Source organism: Neovison vison, chromosome 9 (assembly GCF_020171115.1).
Source record: "Neovison vison isolate M4711 chromosome 9, ASM_NN_V1, whole genome shotgun sequence".
Classification (NCBI taxonomy): Eukaryota; Metazoa; Chordata; class Mammalia; order Carnivora; family Mustelidae; genus Neogale; species Neogale vison.
Window position 1 is genome coordinate 18,587,914 of NC_058099.1, and position 20,435 is coordinate 18,608,348.

At 45.8% G+C, this 20,435-nt stretch overlaps 1 protein-coding gene across 9 annotated transcripts in view; it reads left to right on the forward strand.

Annotated features, from left to right (window-relative positions):
• The window catches only part of TNC (tenascin C), a 93,973-nt gene that overhangs the window by 57,521 nt on the left and 16,017 nt on the right, over window positions 1-20,435 (forward strand). For 3 of the 9 annotated variants that reach the window (XM_044265048.1, XM_044265049.1, XM_044265051.1), the window contains 3 exons: window positions 11,395-11,667; window positions 17,264-17,386; window positions 18,513-18,656. In XM_044265048.1, the coding sequence (XP_044120983.1) occupies window positions 11,395-11,667; window positions 17,264-17,386; window positions 18,513-18,656 (540 nt within the window). Of the gene's footprint in view, window positions 1-1,850; window positions 2,121-3,281; window positions 3,555-6,063; window positions 6,340-9,594; window positions 9,868-11,394; window positions 11,668-17,263; window positions 17,387-18,512; window positions 18,657-20,435 lie in introns of all 9 variants that reach the window. The other 6 variants (XM_044265043.1, XM_044265045.1, XM_044265044.1 and 3 more) reach the window with 5 other exon arrangements.

The window sequence follows — 20,435 nt, forward strand, 5'->3', positions numbered from 1 at the left end:
TTTTAATTTAAATGTTTCTTTAAAATGCACTGAGTATAATAAGAGAACTGAATTACCCTCCTCCGGGCACTTCTCTCAGATACTGAGTCATTGTTAGGACACCAAATTAGCAAATAGCTAAACCAAAAAGGGAAGGAAAAAAAAATCACACAATTATGACTAGAGACAGTACCAAAGAAAAAGCCATTCATTAGGAGAAGTCCACACAGCAGCATTCAAAGCAAGGAATGTCCCGGGCTATGAATGTCAAAGATCTGATGCCCTTTTTGCTCTTTTAATCAAGAGGTGCTCCCTGGAGCGTTGGCCTCAGCGTGGCACACCCCCAGGGCCAACCCAGGAGGGTGCGTTAAACTCTACTCATCACTCTGCTCCAGCTGGCAAGGTGGCAAGGCATTCAGTGCCCCCCAGAAGCCTGCCGCAGTGAGCAGACTTCCCAAGCACTGTTTTCTTTTGCTTCCCTTCCTCTAGGCCTCCACTGGGTAGAAGCTCAGCGGAGGCCATCGTGTTTGGTTCTGCAGGTGCCTGCCCCATTTTTAGATAGTTACTGCAACTAAACTTCCATGCAAACCCATACGATCTCCCTGATTCTAGCAAAAGCATAGCTCTGCATTTTAGCCTCAATCATGTCAATAATCCTCGCTGAGACAAACGTAATACAGACAGCCCCTGTGTGAATGATGACCTTGAAATGCCCAGGAATTGCAACTGAGGCTACCCAGCATGGACCCAGGGCCTTTGATCTGACATAGGGATCATAAATCATCCCTCCCCAGAAAGCAAGAGAAATCACTTGCCATTTCTGATCTTTCCTGCAGACCTTGTGGTTTGGGTGCCCATAGTACTTTTATGTATGGGTTTTTTTCCCCCCCTTTTTAATGATATCAACAGTCTTATTTCTGATGAATTGGTAGGAGGGCAGAAGGGCCGTAATTCCATCCGATCTGTGTCTCACTACATCTGATGGGATGGAAAGGCCTTCTCCTTCCCTGCTAGAGAAGCAATATCAGCTCTTACCACCTTGCTTCTGCCTGCCCTCTGCCTAGTTTATTCCTGCTGCATGACAAAACATCGATGGGGCAGTCTCCCAGACAAAATGCTATTTCTTGGCCGAATAGGGCAGCCTGAATGCCTTGCCTCGGCTCAGCTCTCCTGGTTGGCAACGCACTAGTAGCTTTCTTGGCCCATGCAGAAGCAGTTAAGAGAGGATGAGCTTTTCCAACAGAATATGAAAACAGCCAGCCCTTGTCAGGGGTATATACAGAGACAATACCAAGAACCACGCTGACGAGTTGCTGGTTCCCTTTAAGTCACAAAAGCAGAAGCCTCCAGGTACCACCTTGGGAGTGGTTATCAGAGTTACTCAGTCTTCATTTAACTAGATGGGAGCTCCTTCAAAGCAAAAGATACCCCCAGGAGGGTGCCAAGCAACTTTTGGTCTCCTGAGTGCAATTCAAGAGACTAAGAGTGCCAGCACGCCTATCTTTTTGAGTGATGGCCAGCATCCCCGCCGTGGGGCTCCCTGAAACATCTGAGTTTAGCCCCGCAGTTCCCGCTGACATCACCTAGATGACTTCTCCCACTCAGGATCTCAGCCAGCCTGATCGCATAAGGCAGCTCCAGAGCAGGAAAATCTTACTGCCCAACCCTCCTCTTGGTCTTCCCTTGTTAACAAATCCCCTCTGTTGCTCCCGTCGGCTCCGCCGGGTAACACCTGCCGCCTCTCAACCATAACCTTGAACTAGCAGATCCTTCTGCCCAGCCGTGGTTCTATTAACAACCTCAGTCTTAAAACACAAGGCTGATCATTAACCCCCCATTTTTTTTTTCTTCTCTCCTGCCCCCTTTTTCAGCCTCAGGACCTGAAATTGGAAACCTAACTGTTTCTGACATAACACCTGAGAGCTTCAATCTCTCCTGGACAGCCACCAACGGGGCCTTCGAGACCTTTACCATTGAAATTGTTGATTCCAATAGGTTCTTGGAGACGATGAAATACAATATCTCTGGTGCTGAACGAACCGCCCACATCTCAGGGCTACCCCCTAATAATCACTTTGTTATCTACCTCTCGGGACTCGCTCCCAGTGCCCGGACTCAGATCGTCACCTCGGCCACCACAGGTACATCCGCTCTCTCCCATGTCTGACTCCCTCTCTCTAGGTCTCTGGAGTCTTCTCGGCAAGGGGAAGCCGCTCCTTCTCACCTGCTGAGGCCATAGCTCATGAACTTCTCCAGGAGGCAGGGCTGGAGCTCTGCTTAACCCAACTCTCTTCCCACAGCGGCCCCAATGGTGCATTTCCGTGAAGTCCCCTGCCTGATCTCTTATTGACCAGGACACATGCAGCCTTAAGCATAGTCTGGTCCAGATTGTCGAATGGAATCTGGAGAAAAGCATTCTGCCCTTCCATACCTAAAAATCCAGAGTTGTCCTTGATTTGGAAAGACATCTGCATCAATCAAAGAGGTCTTAAAAATTATATTTTGTGTTATCCTAGTTGACCTCCTAATACCCAAGTATCCCAATGATTTAATGAAACTGGTGCTATTTATTTTGTTTCAACTGGGAAAATGTCCGAAAGAAGAAAAAAAAAAAGAGCAGGTTACTAATCAGATGGGGGCACGAGGAAGCTGTGTCATCCAGAATGCCCCAATTCTATCACCCGCTCTAGGAGCAAAGACCCGAGCATGCTGTCTTGCCCCCAGAGAGTGAATGGTTGATTTCAAAAATAGAAGCAGTCATGTTTCAATAAGGAACTTGGTCAACCAAAGCATACGCTGCTCTTACTTAAATTTGTACTGTCTGTGGTAGACATACTATGTGAGATGTTCTCTGGGATGCAGCAAACGGGCATTCTCTATCTGAATTCAGACAGGAGAAGCTTATCCATTCAAAATAGCATTCTTAGCCCATTTGGGGCAGTGAATCAGTAAATCGGAAAAGAGTTCACATCATAGCATCAAAATCGTCTATCACAGAAGTGACCCATGGCTGAGGGAGGGTCTGTCCTCATTTTACGTGAGACTACAAATTGTCACCGGGGTGGTGGAGAGGTTGTCCTGGCCAGATTCAACTACACTGAGACCGAAGGAAGAAAACCATCCAACCTCACCTCTTCTTTTCCCATGGCGCAAACTGGGTTTCCACAAAGAACCTGTGTCTTTATCCAGGGGTGAGGTCTAAAACTTTATGGATTTAGTCTTATGTGTTTTTGGTTTTTGACTCTGTAACCGTGTTTTAAACTGACACACTTTCATATCTCTTTGTTTTCTGCTTACTTTAGTAGCCGAACCTCTCCTTAGCCACCTCACTATCTCAAATGTGACCTGGGCCAGTGTGTCTCTGTCGTGGAAAGCCCAGGAGGCTACCTTTGATAGCTTTCTTATAGAAATTAGGAATTCTGACCCCCGCCAGGAAACAGTGGTACACTCTCTGCCCGCAGCATCTCGCAGCTCTGTCATCGCCAACCTCAATGCTTCTTCTAATTACACTGCCCACCTTCATGGGCTGATTGGCGGGCACCGTGTTCAGACTCTGACGGCCCAGGCAACCACAGGTACTTGCCACAATGGCTTCTTCTCTCTCCGTCGAACTTCCTCTGAGGGTGAAAAAAAAAAAAAAATCACTCATTACCCATTTTTCATCCTCCTCATTCCTCCAAATCATTCTCAGATTTGATAGGGCCACCCAAATCAGAGATTCAAAACTTGAAAGAAAGAAAGAAAGAAAGAAAGAAAGAAAAAGAAAGAAAGAGAAAGAGAAGAAAAACTCTCACCCCAAATTAAGGAACTTTGGCATCACCCTCTTTTTCCTAAATAGGAACCCACATCTGGAGTTGCTCTGTGTGTTTGTATAGAATTAACCTGACTTGCCTTGGTTAAATTTCTAAATCATCCTTCCGTTTGATCTTGAATAATCGTTTCTAGTTTCATCCCCTTTATCATCTGCCTGTGGTCTAATCAAAGTTTACCTCTGTCGTATTCAAAGAGGTGCGTGCATGCCAACTTTGGTCCCCTGATCAGAATGTTCTACATCCTCTTTCTCTCCCCCCAAGATTCTGAAAAGTGGTGCCCGGAGCATGCAGAGAAAAGACCCTAACGCACGTGAGAGGAACCAGCCGTCTCATTGTGTTCTTGAGACTTCTGTTTGCTTGCCTTCCCTACAAACAGACTATTCCCTTTTGACATTTACCCTATGAAGCATGCTTTGTCATTTACTGACAACTATCACAAATGTCAGTCTTCTTTCAGCTGTCATCGTGTCCAAATCTTGGTGCATGTGGTGAACATTCAGAGCATTAAATTTCTGAAAAGATCTGTGTTTCCTGGAAGCAGACAGCATGCCCAGGAATTGTCCGAAGGATCCGAAGCAGGGACGGAAAGATGTCCCAGCTTGCATGGAGCACTGACCCTGCCTTCCCTCTCTATCTCTGAGGTCCTTCTTGCATTTCCCTTTTCAGCTTGGCCACCTCCTTTGGGAGCCAGCTGGAGGCCAAGCTGCCAGGAGAACCTCGGTCTTACTCTGCATGGTGAATGTGTTCACACTGCCAGTCTCTGTCTGGTGGCATGAGAAGAGACCTAACATGCATCCTTACTTGGAGAGATCGCTTCCACAGCAAAATACAAGGAAGGAACAAACAGAGGCCTCTTGGGGGAGGGGGGGTGTTCTACCTTCAGTGTGGTTGAAGTAATTTGCCAGGGTTGTGGCTAAAAATTAGAGCATCATTTGCTTCTCAAACGAATCGCCGAGGAGGAGATCCTGTGCCATGCCTTACGGCCGTGTTCTTCTTCTGAGCCAAATCCTTATTACCCTTGGAGACTGTCTGGCATCGCATTAAGCTGTGCAATTGTCCAGTTAAGGTTTATCCAGGGGCACCCCTTCTTTCCTCTTAACACCGGCGCTGCAGCCACACAACTCCCAAGTCCCTGGAGGAAATCGTCTGCTTTTCTCCTTAACCCTAAAAGGCTGGCCCCAGTACCTCAAACTTCTAGAACTGCTGCCTCACTCTAACACAGAGTTAGAGTTGAACTTATTTTCATGGTAGCATTACTTGATAAGTGTGCATTGAGGAGGTCAGACCATCTACATCCCGGCCGAAACTAGTGATACAGGCCCCCTACATTAACAATGAGTCCCTTCATCCCTGATCTCCTAGTCCTTAAGGGACAAGAGAAACCTAACCTCCAGGGGAGCCAGCTGTCTTTGCAAATTATCCAGTAAGTGGATCTTCTAGGCAGAAAATGCAACTCCTAGCTAAATTTTCTTTTAACTTCTGGATACACCAGGAAGGATTTCATGAAAGCCATTTTATCTTTGCGGTACGTAGGGTAGGGTGCAGATCTCCCTATGGTGTATAGGAAACTTAGGTTTCTAAATACTATGAAGAATTTCTCTTGTGTGGATATTAGCCTTTAATTTGTACAATCCAAACAGATCAAAACAAGACGAAATAAGGAAATTTCAAAGTAGCATTTTCTAAGCTGTGCTCAGTGGACTGCCAACTTCTTGAGATGTTCAAAGGCTATTTTTCCGAATGCATATCCACTCATCAGTCAAGTTTATGAAATTCTGGGCTATGCAAAATTAAGCAGGTTTCTTTATAGAACGAACATTGCAGAGGCTATAATATGCTTTGTGAGTCTCTAGGTGAGAGAGAATATCTGTAAATACTTCACTATAAAGCTGTTTTTCTTAGAACAGCTACGGAGCGAGTGCCCCACTGCAAACCTTAGAAATGCACCCTTAATATTCCACTACTCCTGTCTACCATTCTAATGACCTGTTCGCTCGTCTTTGTACATGGCCAGAAAATGGTCATGTCTGTCCTTAAAAAGAATGTGCATCCAGGCCCGCCGAGAAAGCATTGTATTCTCTAGCATTATAGTCGATTCAGGTGTAGCCACGGGTGGATAGACTACCTTTCTGCAAATATTTGGAGGGATTGGCACTTTCATGTCCTATGGCCACATTCTGGAAAGATCCGTCGCTTCCTCTAATAATGTCTCTCTCTCTCTCTCTCTCTCTCTCTCTCTCTCTCTCTTTCGCCCATGTCCCTTTCCCTTCAGAGCCAGAGCCACAGTTGGGCACGCTAATCCTTAGCAATATTACTCCTGACAGCTTCAACGTGTCCTGGACCGCTCGAGCCGGGCCTTTTGCAAAGATTGTTGTCAATGTTAGCGATTCTCACTCGCTGTATGAGCCCCAGCAGCTGACGGTCTCAGGAGACACACAGCACGCTCACGTCACGGGCTTGGTGGAGAACACTGGCTATGTCGTTAGTGTGGCGGGGACCACCTGGGCCGGGGACCCCACCAAGCCCCTCACGGCCTTTGTCATGACAGGTACTCATTCAGAGGTTGTTGCTTGTCTGCCGAGAATTCGGAGGTGGGAGCGGGGGAAAGGTGAGAGGCGTTCTGAAGGCATTCGACCCCAAATCCAGTCTTCGCTCCAGGTGTACACATCTAAGGGAAGAGGGAGCAGATCCTGTAGCAAAGAGGGGTATTTTGCCACCATTTCTGGGAAATGGAGACCGTGTATTCGACAGCTGTGTCAAGTTTCCAGGGATTTTCCTGCCTAGCTTTATGGGCTGATCCATATTTTAGCGATTCTGGCTGAAGAGTGAGTTCTAAGGTAGTAACAGCCAAGAACAGGAATTTTGTCCATAAATCATGCTATGCTAAGCCCATTTATAAACCACCTGCCCCAGAAATGCAGTAATTTATCTTTTTTCTTTAAAAAACTTTGTCTTAAATCAACATCTATAACAGATTTCTGAAGGTTTGACCTAGCATAGCAGATAAATCCAAACTTCATTAAAGCTTACCCATTTATTGAACTTGACCTCTAACCTCTCTTGGAATCACCTTAAGAATTGCTTAAAGATATGGGCTTTCCATTTTCTTGCCTGAGATTATCCCAGATCAATGCCAAAGCCTACAAATGGTGTGGATTTACCATATCCCTAGCCTGACAAACCTCAGGAAATCTTTAGAAGTCTCTAGCCTTCCACTAATGATAATTTTCAGGAGACTGACTTTACCTTCTGATTCTCACATTAAACCAGGCCTCTCCCAGCATCTAAACTGCTGCCAAGAAGATATGTTAATGCGTTCAATTAAATATTTAATTGGAGGCAGCCGTGATGACCTCGAAGCGTGAGGGTTTTGATATCAGGCCTGAGTGGTTTCTGATCTTAGCTGCATAACCTTGGCTGCTGTTTAACTGCTCTGAATTCCAATTTCGTTATGAATGAAGACGGGACGCCCACAGCTACTTGGGGCAGCCCCTGTCTCAGGAATTAAATGGATACAATGAACTTTAAGGGTCTGGTTTCCAGCAAGTGCCTTACAGATGCTGGGTTCTTTCCATTTCCTAGCAATAGGAAGGGAGCAGTGTTCTGAAAAATAAGCCGCAAGTCTAGATAGAAACTCAGCAACTATTGTTGTGAAATCGTGACTTTCCTGTGATTTTTAAGAGAACACGGGACGTGGTTTTAACAGGAGATCAGAAAGTGTTTATATTTTCTGTCCCGTTGCCTACTGTGAATTCAGTCGTTCAGACAAGTCTTCAAATACAGAACATGCTCCTTTCTCAGTGGGGCGGGGGAGGGAGCGGTGGGGACTTCCATATTCTCACATCCCAAAGCCATGAGATGAGCCGGAGGGGAGGAATGGCCAGCCACCCATCCAGGTCAGGCAGGCCCTTACTTGTCGCCTCGCCTCCTGCAGGACCTCCCACAGAACAGGGAGAGGAAAGGCTGGGAGTGCTGGTCTTGGGAATCCCAGATCTGGTTACAGCATTGTCTCAGCTAATCCCTGAAGTGAAAAGACCCTGAGTTTTAAAAGAAGCATATTTTAAAAAAGAGAAAGGATAAAAAAAAAAATCTGAACATGAATGACTTTAAATAACAGGCCCTGATTGACTGACTAATTAGCCTGAACGCCCTTCTTTTCGCTGGACTCTGCCACTTTCATGGGGTGGAGATGCAAAGCGGCTAGCTACCAAAGAGGCCCCATTTATCTAAACAAAACTCAGCAATGGAACTTGAGAGCCATGTCTTGCACACAGAGAAGCCTCTTTGCAGAGCATATGAAATTTCATCTCTGCCTTTGATAGAGTTATGATTTGGGGTAGATCCTTAAATGGTAAAAATAAAATATAATAAACCGTCAAAACAAAGAGCAAGTGTGTTAAAAAAAAGTACAAGTCCAAACCACAACAAAATTTAAATTACTGCTTCAGGAATGACACATTCATTCGCTTGTTCATTCAGTCACCAAAATCTTTAAACATTTTTCTTTACATCCCGTGGATTAGACCCTGGGTATTCGTGTAAGGTCATTTATTTCTTTGAACGTTTCTATTTAGAAGCAATGGAAAATGTGCCTCCAAATGAGGGGGAGCTAAAGCAGCCTTGTTCATGGAGTTCCCAGCCCCACACCCCCTCCAATGAAAACCAACATTCACCAAGACCATGCTTTGTTTTGCTAGAGGCACTGGACCTTATCCACCGATCCTACTTACATCTCCAGACTTGCCAGCCCTGATGGGGTCACTAATTAGACGTTGGCCCAGAGTGTAGGAAGAGCGTTGAGCTTGGAATCAGATGGCCTGGGTGGGAGGCCAGCTTAGCCCCCCAGCAGATGTGTGATCCTGGATAAGTCATTGACCTCTGTTTCCTTAGATGTCATGGGGGTGAAGGGACAGGTAGCAATAGCCACTTCAGAGTGTCATTGTGAGGTTCGAATAGGAGAACAGATGTGGAGCCTGATCAGGTGGGACATGATGGCACCTAGGAACTTAAGTGATATAAGCTCAGTCCTTTTGGAAACCCCCCTGTGTAAAAGTAAAAACCCCACAGCACCTGGGACACAGATCTTTGGTGAATGAATGAACAGATGACAATAGAACTTACTAAAGATCCAATATGTCTTCATCTCCTGACTTTATCCAGGAAAACAAACAGCCAAAGAATTAATGAATCCTAGTATTCCTTAACTGGGCTGCAGTCATGATCTGCTAATTCTGACACATGAAAAACCTTACCCCCTCCCTCTAGTTCAGGTTATGAGGACGTATGTCACTAATAGGTCTCATCCACTTGATTCAAAGTGAACTAGAAGTGGAATAGAAGCATGAAGTACACCAAAAAGGAAGTATGTATTTAGGGGGGGTGTGGGGGGATTGATTTCCTTAAAGACCTTCAAAAGACAGAGGGAAACAGAGAAAGGGATCCAAAACCAACAAAAGTCATCCAATTTTATAGGGAAAAAAATCATGGCCTTCAGAGTGGGACCCCACTAAAAACTTCGCTCTGTCACATCCTTGCTCTGTGACTTTGGTCAAGCAGATCGACCTCTTTGAAACTCAGGGATTTTTGCCTGCGTAATGGGAATAGTGTCTATCTCATAGGCCTGTTGAGAGATTGGCATGAGATAACATCATCTGGCCCCTAATAAGATCTTACTAAATATTCATTTTCTGAGAATTTAACGCATTTAGTGATTGGGTATCTGTTGCTATTCGTGGAGACATGTGCTATCTCAGCAGGGTCAGCGCCGCTAACCTGAGTTGTTTTCACTCCTCCCTTCTTTCAGAGGCCCTGCCCCTTCTGGAAAACCTAACCATTTCCGACATTAATCCCTACGGGTTCACAGTTTCCTGGATGGCATCGGAGAATGCCTTTGACAGCTTCCTAGTAACGGTGGTGGATTCTGGGAAGCTGCTGGACCCCCAGGAATTCACACTTTCAGGAAACCAGAGGAAGCTGGAGCTTAGAGGCCTCATAACTGGCATTGGCTATGAGGTTACGGTCTCTGGCTCCACCCAAGGGCACCAAACCAAGCCCTTGAGGGCTGAGATTGTTACAGGTATTTGGATTCAAGTGAGCCATTTTCTCCCTTCCTTGGTTCTCTTCCATGTAATCCATCTACCACATCACCATCTACCACAACACCAACGTCCTCGTCCATTTTCTTTACGTAATCCATAGATGTGGCCTGCTCTTTTGTGTTTCCCCCCACACTCTCCCTTGTCTTGTATCTCTACTGAGCACTCCTCTTCTCCCACTCCAGAAATGGGAAGGTCAAAGTGTTTGCCCCTTGGCATCCCAAATCTTGTAGACTGTGTCTTGTCCAAGTTCTTGTTTGCTTACTCCACATCACCCTCTTCTGTGTCCATCCTGGCTGGTCCTCAGCTATGTTTCAGCCTTCTCAAAAGAAATATACCAATGAGGATATTTCAAAAACTTATTTACAACATTTGCCATCTCAACATCTCAACTATGATCTTGATAAACTTACCGGGTGGGCTGGTTATTGGAAACCTAACTGAGAACTTATTTTATTGGCAAACACTAATGTCATAGAGATTCTTTGACACAGACTAAATCCATAATTTTCTCAAGACTAATAATAACTCCTAGATACATAAAACATTAACTACGTTTAACAGTCAAAAATCTGTGTTTCCCAAAGTCTTTCCAGATTTTACTAGCTCCATAGGCTATTCAAAGGTCCTGCTTGGTGAAGAAGTTCCATGTACAATTAAGTTTTGGAAACATAGTTTAATAGGATCCTTGACAACAGGGCTTTCCAGAATAGCCCAATGTGCATGTGTCTTTTCCAAGAGGGACTTACCCAAGCAGTATTTCCCAAACTTATTTGACATCGGATGCCTTTTAAGGAAGAGGAGCAAACAGGAATGGTTTGTTCTGAGTACACTTTGGGAAACTCAGCTCTAAATTTACCTTGACAATGAGTTTTGTCTAGTGAAGGCAATCCAAGATCATACCTTGAGTCCAAAGTATGGAGTACAAGAGGTTCCAAGCCTCAGTTCTATCCTCTGAATGCCTGTCTAATGGTTTAAAAAGCAAGCACCAAGAGTAGGAGCCTTCTTAAGTACAACAGTTTCAAGAAAAATGCAAAAGGACCATAACATAACATTTTAAAAGCAGTATCATCATGGGCAACTCTACAGATCATTAATACTGGTTTATTTGTCTTTTAAAAAAGAAAAAGACAAAGGTCTCACAGAGGATGGGCACTCAGCCATTGGAAGACAGAGAGCAAATGTAAACAAGTTCCTGGCTTTGAACTTGTTTAATAATGCATGGGAGGGGCCAAAGCAGAGTCCAGATGTGGACTGATAGAATTGCTTTTAGACAAAACTCACATATGCAAGCATCCACTTGGCTTGTATTGGATGTATGAACTCCATCTTCCCGTTCTCCAAGACCTACTTGTTTGTGTTGAACTCAGGACACTTCTGTCCCTGAGAGCCAGGGCCAGTGCATACTAATAACCCTCCCTCACCACCCCCCCATCCCGCAGAAGAAGACTGCATGGGCTGGTAAATGATGTTTTCTCTCCTCCTCCCACCATGTTCTCCTCTTCTAGAAGCCGAGCCAGAGGTGGATAACCTTCTGGTTTCAGATGCCACCCCAGATGGTTTCCGTCTGTCCTGGACAGCTGATGAAGGGGTCTTCGACACTTTTGTTCTCAAAATCAGAGATACCAAAAAGCAGTCTGAGCCACTGGAAATAACCCTACTTGCCCCCGAACGAACCAGGGACATAACTGGTCTCAGAGAGGCCACCGAGTATGAGATTGAGCTCTATGGAATAAGCAGTGGAAGGCGATCCCAACCAGTCCGTGCCTTAGCAACCACAGGTACCGTACCTTCACAGGAGAGAACCGAGAAAAGCCGTTAACGTGGGGGTCTTCTTTCACAGGGCTGGGAAACTGCAAGAGCTTTGAACGCAGCCAACTCTTTCAATTACAGACAGTGCGAGTGTGGAAAATTTGGCTGAGCCTTCGTGCAAGAGGAGCAGGATGCCATTTATTTAATGGGGTTGTTGAGGATTGAATGAGATAATTCATGGCAAGCCCACAGCAGAGGGTCTGGTGCATAGCAAGGGCTCTGCAAATTAAAGCTATCTGGAGTTGCATTATTTTCATTAATACATCATCATCATGACAATTATTGAAGTTTTTAAATTCCAAAGACCCTTCTTCCAGCTGATTATCGTATCTTTTTTTTTTTTTTTTTTTTGGATGCAGAGGTACCTCTGGGCAAATGTTTGACGTTACAGTGTGCAGGGGATAATGGAGAAGTGGTACCTCTACCTATAAAGATGAATATTTATCAGATGCAATGTGTAAATAATCCATTGCGTGCTCAGGAAGGATCAAAAGAGGGAGCTGACAAGGTCGATAGGCTGCCTTTCGTGACATTCATGATTTTATAGGATAGATACTTCATAGCAGCTCTAAAAGGCACTAGAGGGCAAAATGCAAACTTTTTCCGGATGAGTTGTTTCAGGGAGGAAAAAGGAAGTTGATTGGTAACAGGACCCGTTAGAGGGAAAGACCTATAACAGGTGTGGTGAATCCCTTCCTGAAACTAAGGGACAAGGAGAAACCAGCATTCCCTAGAGAGACTGCTTCAAGAGGAATCAGAAGAAAGAATCACAAAAGCACAGGGAGAGGTAAAAGGGACCAAGGAAGGGGGTAGCCCAGCCTCTTCTGCTCGTGCAGAAAGATGCGATTTGCCTCACATCACACGGCCAGGTTTGGTGTAGAACCCAAACGCGGCTATTTTAATACAACTTTATTATTGTATTTTGATACTTATTTTAATACTATTAAATGTAAGCAGGCTGGATGACAGAGAACCAATGAGTGTACATACTTGCCGTCTCTGAAAAGCAGCACGTTAGCCAAAAACTCTGTGAGCAGAGGTGGGTGCATTACCGTGTCAAGGTGCAGGACCCGTGGAGCTCAGAGAAGCCACCTACAGAAACCATAATCCTTATCTGTGGGTGTGGAGGAAACGCTGAAGTGCAGACAGCAGTCCAGGCGGAGAAAAAAACGTTTCTTAGTAGCTTGGACAGCCTGTCCATGGGGTGCGGGTCCTTGTCTCCTCCTCCCTGTGGCTGCACATAAAACCACCTCAGATCACAGACCGAGCCTGATTTTGACCTTGGTTTGTAAACACTGCCTTTCGACATTTACTTCTGATCACTGATTTTGTTTTGCCAGAGGCCCTGCAGTTCTAAAGCCAAAAAAGAAGGAATAATCAAGAGGGTTTTTTTTTTTTTTTCTTTTTGTAAGAACCAAAAAAAAAAGACAGACTCTGTTCTTTCGGAAAAGCTTTTCTTCAGTTTCTTATTCTGGGGATTGGTATTTCAAAGCCAATGAGAAGTAAGAGTGCGTGTGTGTGTGTGTGTGTGTGTGTGTGCGCGCGCGCCCACATGTGCCTGCGTCCCTTGCTCTGTACTTGGAAAGGACAGGACAGGTGACTCCATTAGACAGAATACGTCTTATTCCATTGTAACCTCATGTGTTTTATGATGTTTCCCTCTTGTTTTTCCATCCTCCTTCTTCTTTCCTTCCCTGCGTAGTTGTAAACCCTTCTCTGGGATGTTTTGTTCCTCTTTATCCTCATCAAAGCTGCTGCAGGTTCTCCTCTCACTCCCAGAGCACCAGCTGCCTGACCCGAGTGCCCAGCGGCAGAAAGGGCGGTCAAGGGCAGGGGCTGCACATACAGCAATTTGGCCTAGAGCCTCTGGGGAGAGTCCCTGGAGCTTAATCCTTGCTCTACCAGCAGTGCGGTCTCGGGCAAGTCTCCTTTCCCCTCTGAGCCTCAGTCTCCCTATCTGGCAATTAGAATTTAACTCAGAACTCAGCTATGAGATTTTTTTTCTTTCTTTCTTTGTTTTTAAGGATTTTATTTATTTACAGACAGAGATCACAAGTAGGCATAGAGGCAGGCAGAGAGAGAGGGAGAAGCAGGTTCCCCAATGAGCAGAGAGCCTGATGTGGGGCTCGATCCCAGGACGCTGGGATCATGACCTGAGCGGAAGGCAGAGGCTTAACCCACTGAGCCACCCAGGAGCCCCTCAGTCATGAGGTTTAAGGAAGATCATGAATGTCAAATATTTCGTTTCCTTGCCCTTTGTAACAATATTAACTGTTACTATGTTTGGGTGATTTCATGTAAATTTAATTTTTTAAAGGGGTGCTTGGTTCAAAGTTCAAAAATTTAGAAAGGATCTATAGCAAAGTCTCTCTGCAACTCCGTCCCTGCTCCCTAGCTGCTCAAAATACAGGCATTCAATATTGCCACTTCCTTGTCTGTAGAAATAGGCAAAATTAGACATAAATCTATTCTCTTTTTTAAAAGATTTGCAGAAAACCACTCTTCTACAGTTTGGTATATGTGGGTTTCTTGCTTACTGGATCAGAGAGATAATCCCATACGCCTTCTTTGCATCCCCAGCCCCTACTGATGGATTCATAGGTTGATCCCTGTATTTGCAATGGCAAATGGAAGTTTGTGCCACTTCCTCCCAACAGCCGTGGTCCCTCTTTGGAAAGTCCTGAGTTGCCAGGAGCATTTTTGGTCTCTGGGGAGCTAAACACCAGTGTGCCTCCGTGCACTCCGGAACAGACAAAAAATAGTTAAAAACCCAGCCACGGAGTGTGATAGCTTTGTCTTCCTCTTCTGGACATTATTGTGCTTAGTGAGGAGCCTGAGATGATTCCTTCACCTGTCCCCGTCACCACCCCCAAACACATACCCTCTATACTCCCTTCCACCCCAGAGGCCATGGGGGTAGTCAGTGCCCCTTCTCCCAATTCCCAGAAACCAGCCCCCTTTCCCAGCCAGTTAACCTCACAACTCCTCTGCCCAGCTCCAATTCAGATGCACTTGAAACCACGCACCACCAAGTGGCAATGACGTTGTGTCTGGGGGCCTGACCCAGCAGGCCTGCAGAGACCCACTTCTGTGTGAACCAGGCTCTTCACGCTCCGTCCCTCGAGCTCTAACTCCCATGAGGCATAGAGACTGTAACCACCAATTACAAGGCATGTCCTCCATGCCACATGGGCAGGGCAATGGACACTTATCTCCACGAATCACCATGACACAGCCAGACCAAGGGAGAGCCACATTCAACCCACTTCACAGTTGGGGAAACTGAGACTAAGGGGGTAAGGGATTTTTTTTTTACCTAGGAAAGGCAGAACAAAATTCAAACCCAGGTCAGTCTAACCCCCAAATCCTTGCTCTTAAACCATACTGGTTCCAGTAGCTATCCTCACAGCTTAATATGGGACCTGGGACATATTAAGTATTTGGTAAAAACATGTTGAAGGGAGAATAATTTTTTTTAATGACTTTTCATGGCCACCTCATTAAAGCGATGGACATTTGCTCCAGATTTGGGCATGGCAACTTTTTAAGCAAATTGCAGATAGAAGCCTTCTTCTACCTCCTTGGGAGTTTTTAGCAACTCCAAATGTTTCCTTAATGGAGTTTTTGTTGAAAACCAAGCATCCACTTGGGAGAAGAGAGGCATCACTTTGCTTATGTCTCCCAACTCTTCAACAGAATGATTCAGTTGCTGTGGGAGGCTCTGTCTTCAGGTTCCTGTTGACCATCTCCTCTCCTGTGGTGCTAGAGGCTTATGGGCTCTATTTATGACAGAAGGAGATAGACTAAAATAACACATAGTCTTTCACACGGAGAAAGGCCTATCATCCAAAAATAGCACAGCACTGAGCCTGGATTCCCATCACTCCCAGGCCATTCCGTCAAGTTATTAAGCAAAGCTATTTCCCCGCTGCCATTCTGATGGAGCACGGCCCTCAGGTGTGCATGCTGTATGACACAATGAATTCTGAAGTCTTCTAAGACAAGGCAGATAATATTGCCCTGTAGATGAGAAAATCTGGCATCTAGAGATATAGGCCGTGGCCACAGAGATCCATCTAAAATGTGCTGAGGCTTGCAGTCAGAGCGAAGGGCCACCTGGACCATGCTAGCCACAGGAGAGTCCCGGTGCCTGCTTGCACATACCTCACTGGGTTTTATTTTCAGCCAACCTTATCCAGATCTTTCCTGGGAATTGCTTCAAAATCAGGGTAGCCCATGGGAAAAAGAATTATATGGGGAAGAAAATAAAGAGAGAATAATCACTTTTACTGAATTCTTACTCTCTGCCAGATTCTGTTAGGGGTTTTACACCCATTAGCTCTGCTAATCCTGAAAAATATTCCCGTAGGTGGACATGATTTCTCCCACTGGACAGATGGAGCAACTGGTGCTCACAGAAGTGAAGGGAACCACCCCAGGTTGCCAGGGCCCTCCGTGGTATTTGGACAATCAAGATCTTCCAGGCTCCAGAGCCCTTGTGGTTTCAAAGCTTGGTTCCAAGGAAAGGGCAGAACCCCAGGCAGCCACAGAGTCTGACTACCAGGAGGAAAGGTCACAGGAGAAAGCCAAAAGAGGAGAGAAACAGAAATGGAGAGGGGGAAAAACATCTCCCCCACGTGGGCTGTGGGTTTTAAAACTTAATGATCAATGTGGGTTGGAGAGGGAAAAGATGAGGAAATGAGCTCCCCGGAGACCTGAAAATTGTTTCCTGATCTCTCTGATTAAATATGGTCAGCTGAAGAGGGCAAAGAGCTAAGCCAAAAAATACATAGAAAAAGCCAGCAGAAACTGGGTTTTGGGGGGAGGTATTTATGTAGCAGAAACTGACCCATGGGCAAGGCTCTCCCCACAGGTAGACCCATGTGCAGGAGGTATTGTGTTTACTTTGCTTGCTCTCCAGGCTCTGGACCTCCATCCAGTTCTGGGAATGGGTTCGTCGAGGTCAGTTTCCATGTCAATGTTATTTCCAGGATCCCCGGGCTGCGCCAGCTCTGCTGCCCGGTCCTGGGCCCAGAAAGGTCATACCACAGCAACATGTGTCAGTGAACCAAGCCTCAGTTTCCTCCTCTGTAAAATGGCTACAACCACACCTTCTTCTCAGAGGTTTCTAAATGAGGAGTAATCCTTATCAGTTACAAAGCACCATACAATTGTCAAGTCTTGGAATCATTTAATAAAAGGAACTAGAAAGCAAAGGTTTGGGGGGGAAAAATGCTACAACTGAGAAATTATAGGATGGCATATTCCAAGCTGTGAAACCACCCAGCCTCACTCCCTCAGGTATCAGTTGTGGTTTTAACATTCTACTTGAACAAAACCTAATGCCAGCTCTACGGCGCTGGGCCCTGGGCCTGAATGAGAGACCAGTTGTCTCTGTCTCAAGTCACAACTTGACCACAGATCACCGCATTCTCCATCCTCAAGGCTTGGCTCAGACACTAACTCTAGAGGCTGAGTCTTCTTAGATAAGGAATCCAGAAAGAATCATTGACGAGCAAGAGAGTTGACTGTTTCTGGGTTTCTCATGTGCTTTCTCCTTGACAGCCATGGGCTCTCCGAAGGAGATCAGTTTTTCAGACATCACTGAAGATTCGGCTGCTGTCAGCTGGATGGCGCCCTCTGCCCAGGTGGAGAGCTTCCGGGTTACCTACGTGCCCATTGCAGGAGGTAGGGCCCTGGAAGGGGGGTGAGGGGAGGATCAGCCCCTGGAGGGTTTGAGTGGGATAGTGAAGAGACTCTCATAACTCCCAGCCTCCCAAATGGGACCAAAGAAAATTACTTTCTTCTGTTGGAGACCATCTCTGTAGATTTCATTTGTAAAGGGCTGTGAGTAAGATCCTTGGAGGAAGTGCCTTGCAAAGGGTCATTTTATGAAGACCCTCTCCGGCCTTGAAACCCCTCTACTCCTATGAGAAATGGACCCCAATGTTGTTCCCACACAATGGCAGAGACTCTAAATACACTGGTCCTTTTCTCTTTGAGCACACTCATCTGAAAAGCTGATCCTGACCTGCATGTATGTGAGGTTTTACCCTTTGGTCCTCAGATGTGTCTGTCTCCATGCAGATGGGGAGTTGTGGCCTTGCTAGTGGAACTGGGAGTTCTAGTTCAACGCACAAGGACCACAACAAAGACCGTGGTGGGGGCAGGGGGGATGTTCCATCAGATCTGTGCAAAGACATTCTGGCAGGTGGTAGTGTGTCCAGAAAGCATGGCTGATACCTCTTCAGAGCGAGGCTGTAACAGCTCTATAGAAGTATGGCTTGCTGGTATATAAGCTCTTTACCAGCCCTGAAATTCTAAGAAACAGAAATTGAGGCCTTCTTCATAAATATAAGAACACAGTGTTGACTATGACCAACTTCTTTCCTTAAAAGAGTAGGCTGTCTGCTGGGAAGGGAGTCTGTATACTCCAAAGCTAAGACAATGGGTTAAATAGATGAGATATACATTACATACTTAGCTTTTCATATTCTTTGTGGGGGAAAATAAATAAATAAAAACACTCCAGCTCTCTACTGAACGGAAACTTGCCATTTTTAGCACATTGTGACTTCATGTTTTTTCCCCTCCTGGCTGGGTTTTTGGCATCTGCACGGATGGAAAAAAAGCATTATACAAAAAGTAAGACGTCTTCTCTTATGCCAGAGGGCAGGAGTAAATGAGAGGAAGTCAAAAAAATGGTACTGGATCAAAATATAGTTTCGTTTCAAATCAGATACACCCGTTCTTGGGGCAATAGTAAGTTTTGATGAGGTTCACCAATCCTGATCTTGCTTTTGCCATGTTCCAGGGACACCGTCAGAGGTAACCGTGGATGGAACCAAGACTCGGACCAGGCTAGTGAGGCTCTTACCGGGAGCGGAGTACCTTGTCAGTGTTGTCGCCATGAAGGGCTTCGAGGAAAGCGAACCAGTCTCGGGATCATTCACCACAGGTGTTTTTCTCACCTTATGCACGATTGCTTGTGACTCAGCAGCTGGAAAAACTTCTTTTATTTGGGGAAATCCTAGTGGAAAATGGAGTGAATGTGGAGCACCAGAGACCTCATTTCTGGTCGCTTGGCTCTTACAGGCAGGGTAACCTTGATTTCATCCTTTACTGTCCTGGGCCTTCATTTCTTGGGTTAGTGTGGAAGAAAGAAGACAGTTTGGGAGTCTTACTGACCTACATTGAAATGTCAAGTCTACCACTTAGAGATACGTGAGCTGTCAGTTAATTTCTCTAGGATCTAGTTTCCTGCTCTGTAAAATGGGTACAACTCTGCTTCCTTTGCAGGGTGCCATAATTTATGACATGATCTATTTAAAACAACCTGTAGATGTAAATGACTGTGCACGTGAAGCCGCCGGGAATCCTTTCAAGCAGGTGCCTCGCACAGACAGAGAACGGGGATTGCTTTAAAGTAACCGTTCCTGATTGGGCAGCTCCTGCATGCCAGGCACTGTTACTAAACCCTTTGCATTTAAACCATGAAAATGCCTTCTATCATTCCCATTTTACAGAGGAAAAAAACTGAGATCCAGGGAAAAGAAATACCTTGGCCAAGGCCACCGAACTACTAAATGCTGGAGCAAATTTGAACTTAGGTCAGTCTCACTCCAAGCCCCGTGTCCTTCTAAAATAGAGGATTATTTTCCTATTATAACCTGATTTGTACAACGTACTGTAAGGAGGGGGAAATAATGAATTGCATTGAGGGAGAATGAAGTGGAAAATTTCTCTTCAGACAGCCATGTCTCTGAACAATTTATCCTTTGATAGAAGAGCAATTATCCAGTCTAATCCATTAAGGGATCCAAAGAGCGGGCCTCATAGGAAATTTTAAAAATACCCTAATAGTCGAAAAGAGTTGATTATATGCAATTATAACATCCCTTCTGAACCCAGAGTCCTCTGTGCTCTCCACACAGGCCCGTATTTCCCCCATAGAAATCTTTCATTCACGGGCTCTCCGGTTGCAGACGGTGGGTGCACGCCCTCCCGAGGCCCACTGTCCTGGACATTTAAAGGAGATCCTGTACAGACGGGCTGCAGCAGGAAGGAGCTCGGAGAGACCATGTGGGCTCCTGAAAGTACCCTGCCTCCGCCTGCTTCTCAGGCTGGTCATCACTTCTCTTGGGGCTCAGGAGCCTTGTCTCTGAAATGAGCTGCTGACAGCTGCCCTCCAGCCTCCCAGGGCCGTTGTTCTGGGATAATTGAGTCATAAATGCAAATGCAAGAAGATCATAGTCCTATTTACATTAACTTCTGAGAAAGGGATGCTGGGTCGTCGCAGGGGTCGGTTAAACGGGCCAGCGTCCTCTGTCAGTACAAGTCATTTGGGAATCACGTCAAAGATGCCAGTGATGTTAACAGCCGCGTTACTAATAGCAGCGGCCATGAGCGAGCGTTGCCCCAGAACGTTTCACACATGCAGTGCCTCATTCATCCTTCTAGCAGCTGCCCTGGGACACCTGAAGAAATGAGGTTTGGAGGACACACAGACACTAGGCAGAGAAGGCACACTAGAACCGGGGACTGCCAGCTTCTGGGGCTCCACAGTGCCCCCCAGCCCCCTTACTGGTGCTCTCACTCAAAGCCCAGAAGAGCCTCTGGCAGCCCTGACTCTGGGAGGCTCCCCGTTTTGTAAGTTCTTGCCCTGGGAACAGTGATGAACCACAGCGATAACATCCATGATGTTTATACAGCTCCTTTCCACCTCCACTATCGTGTG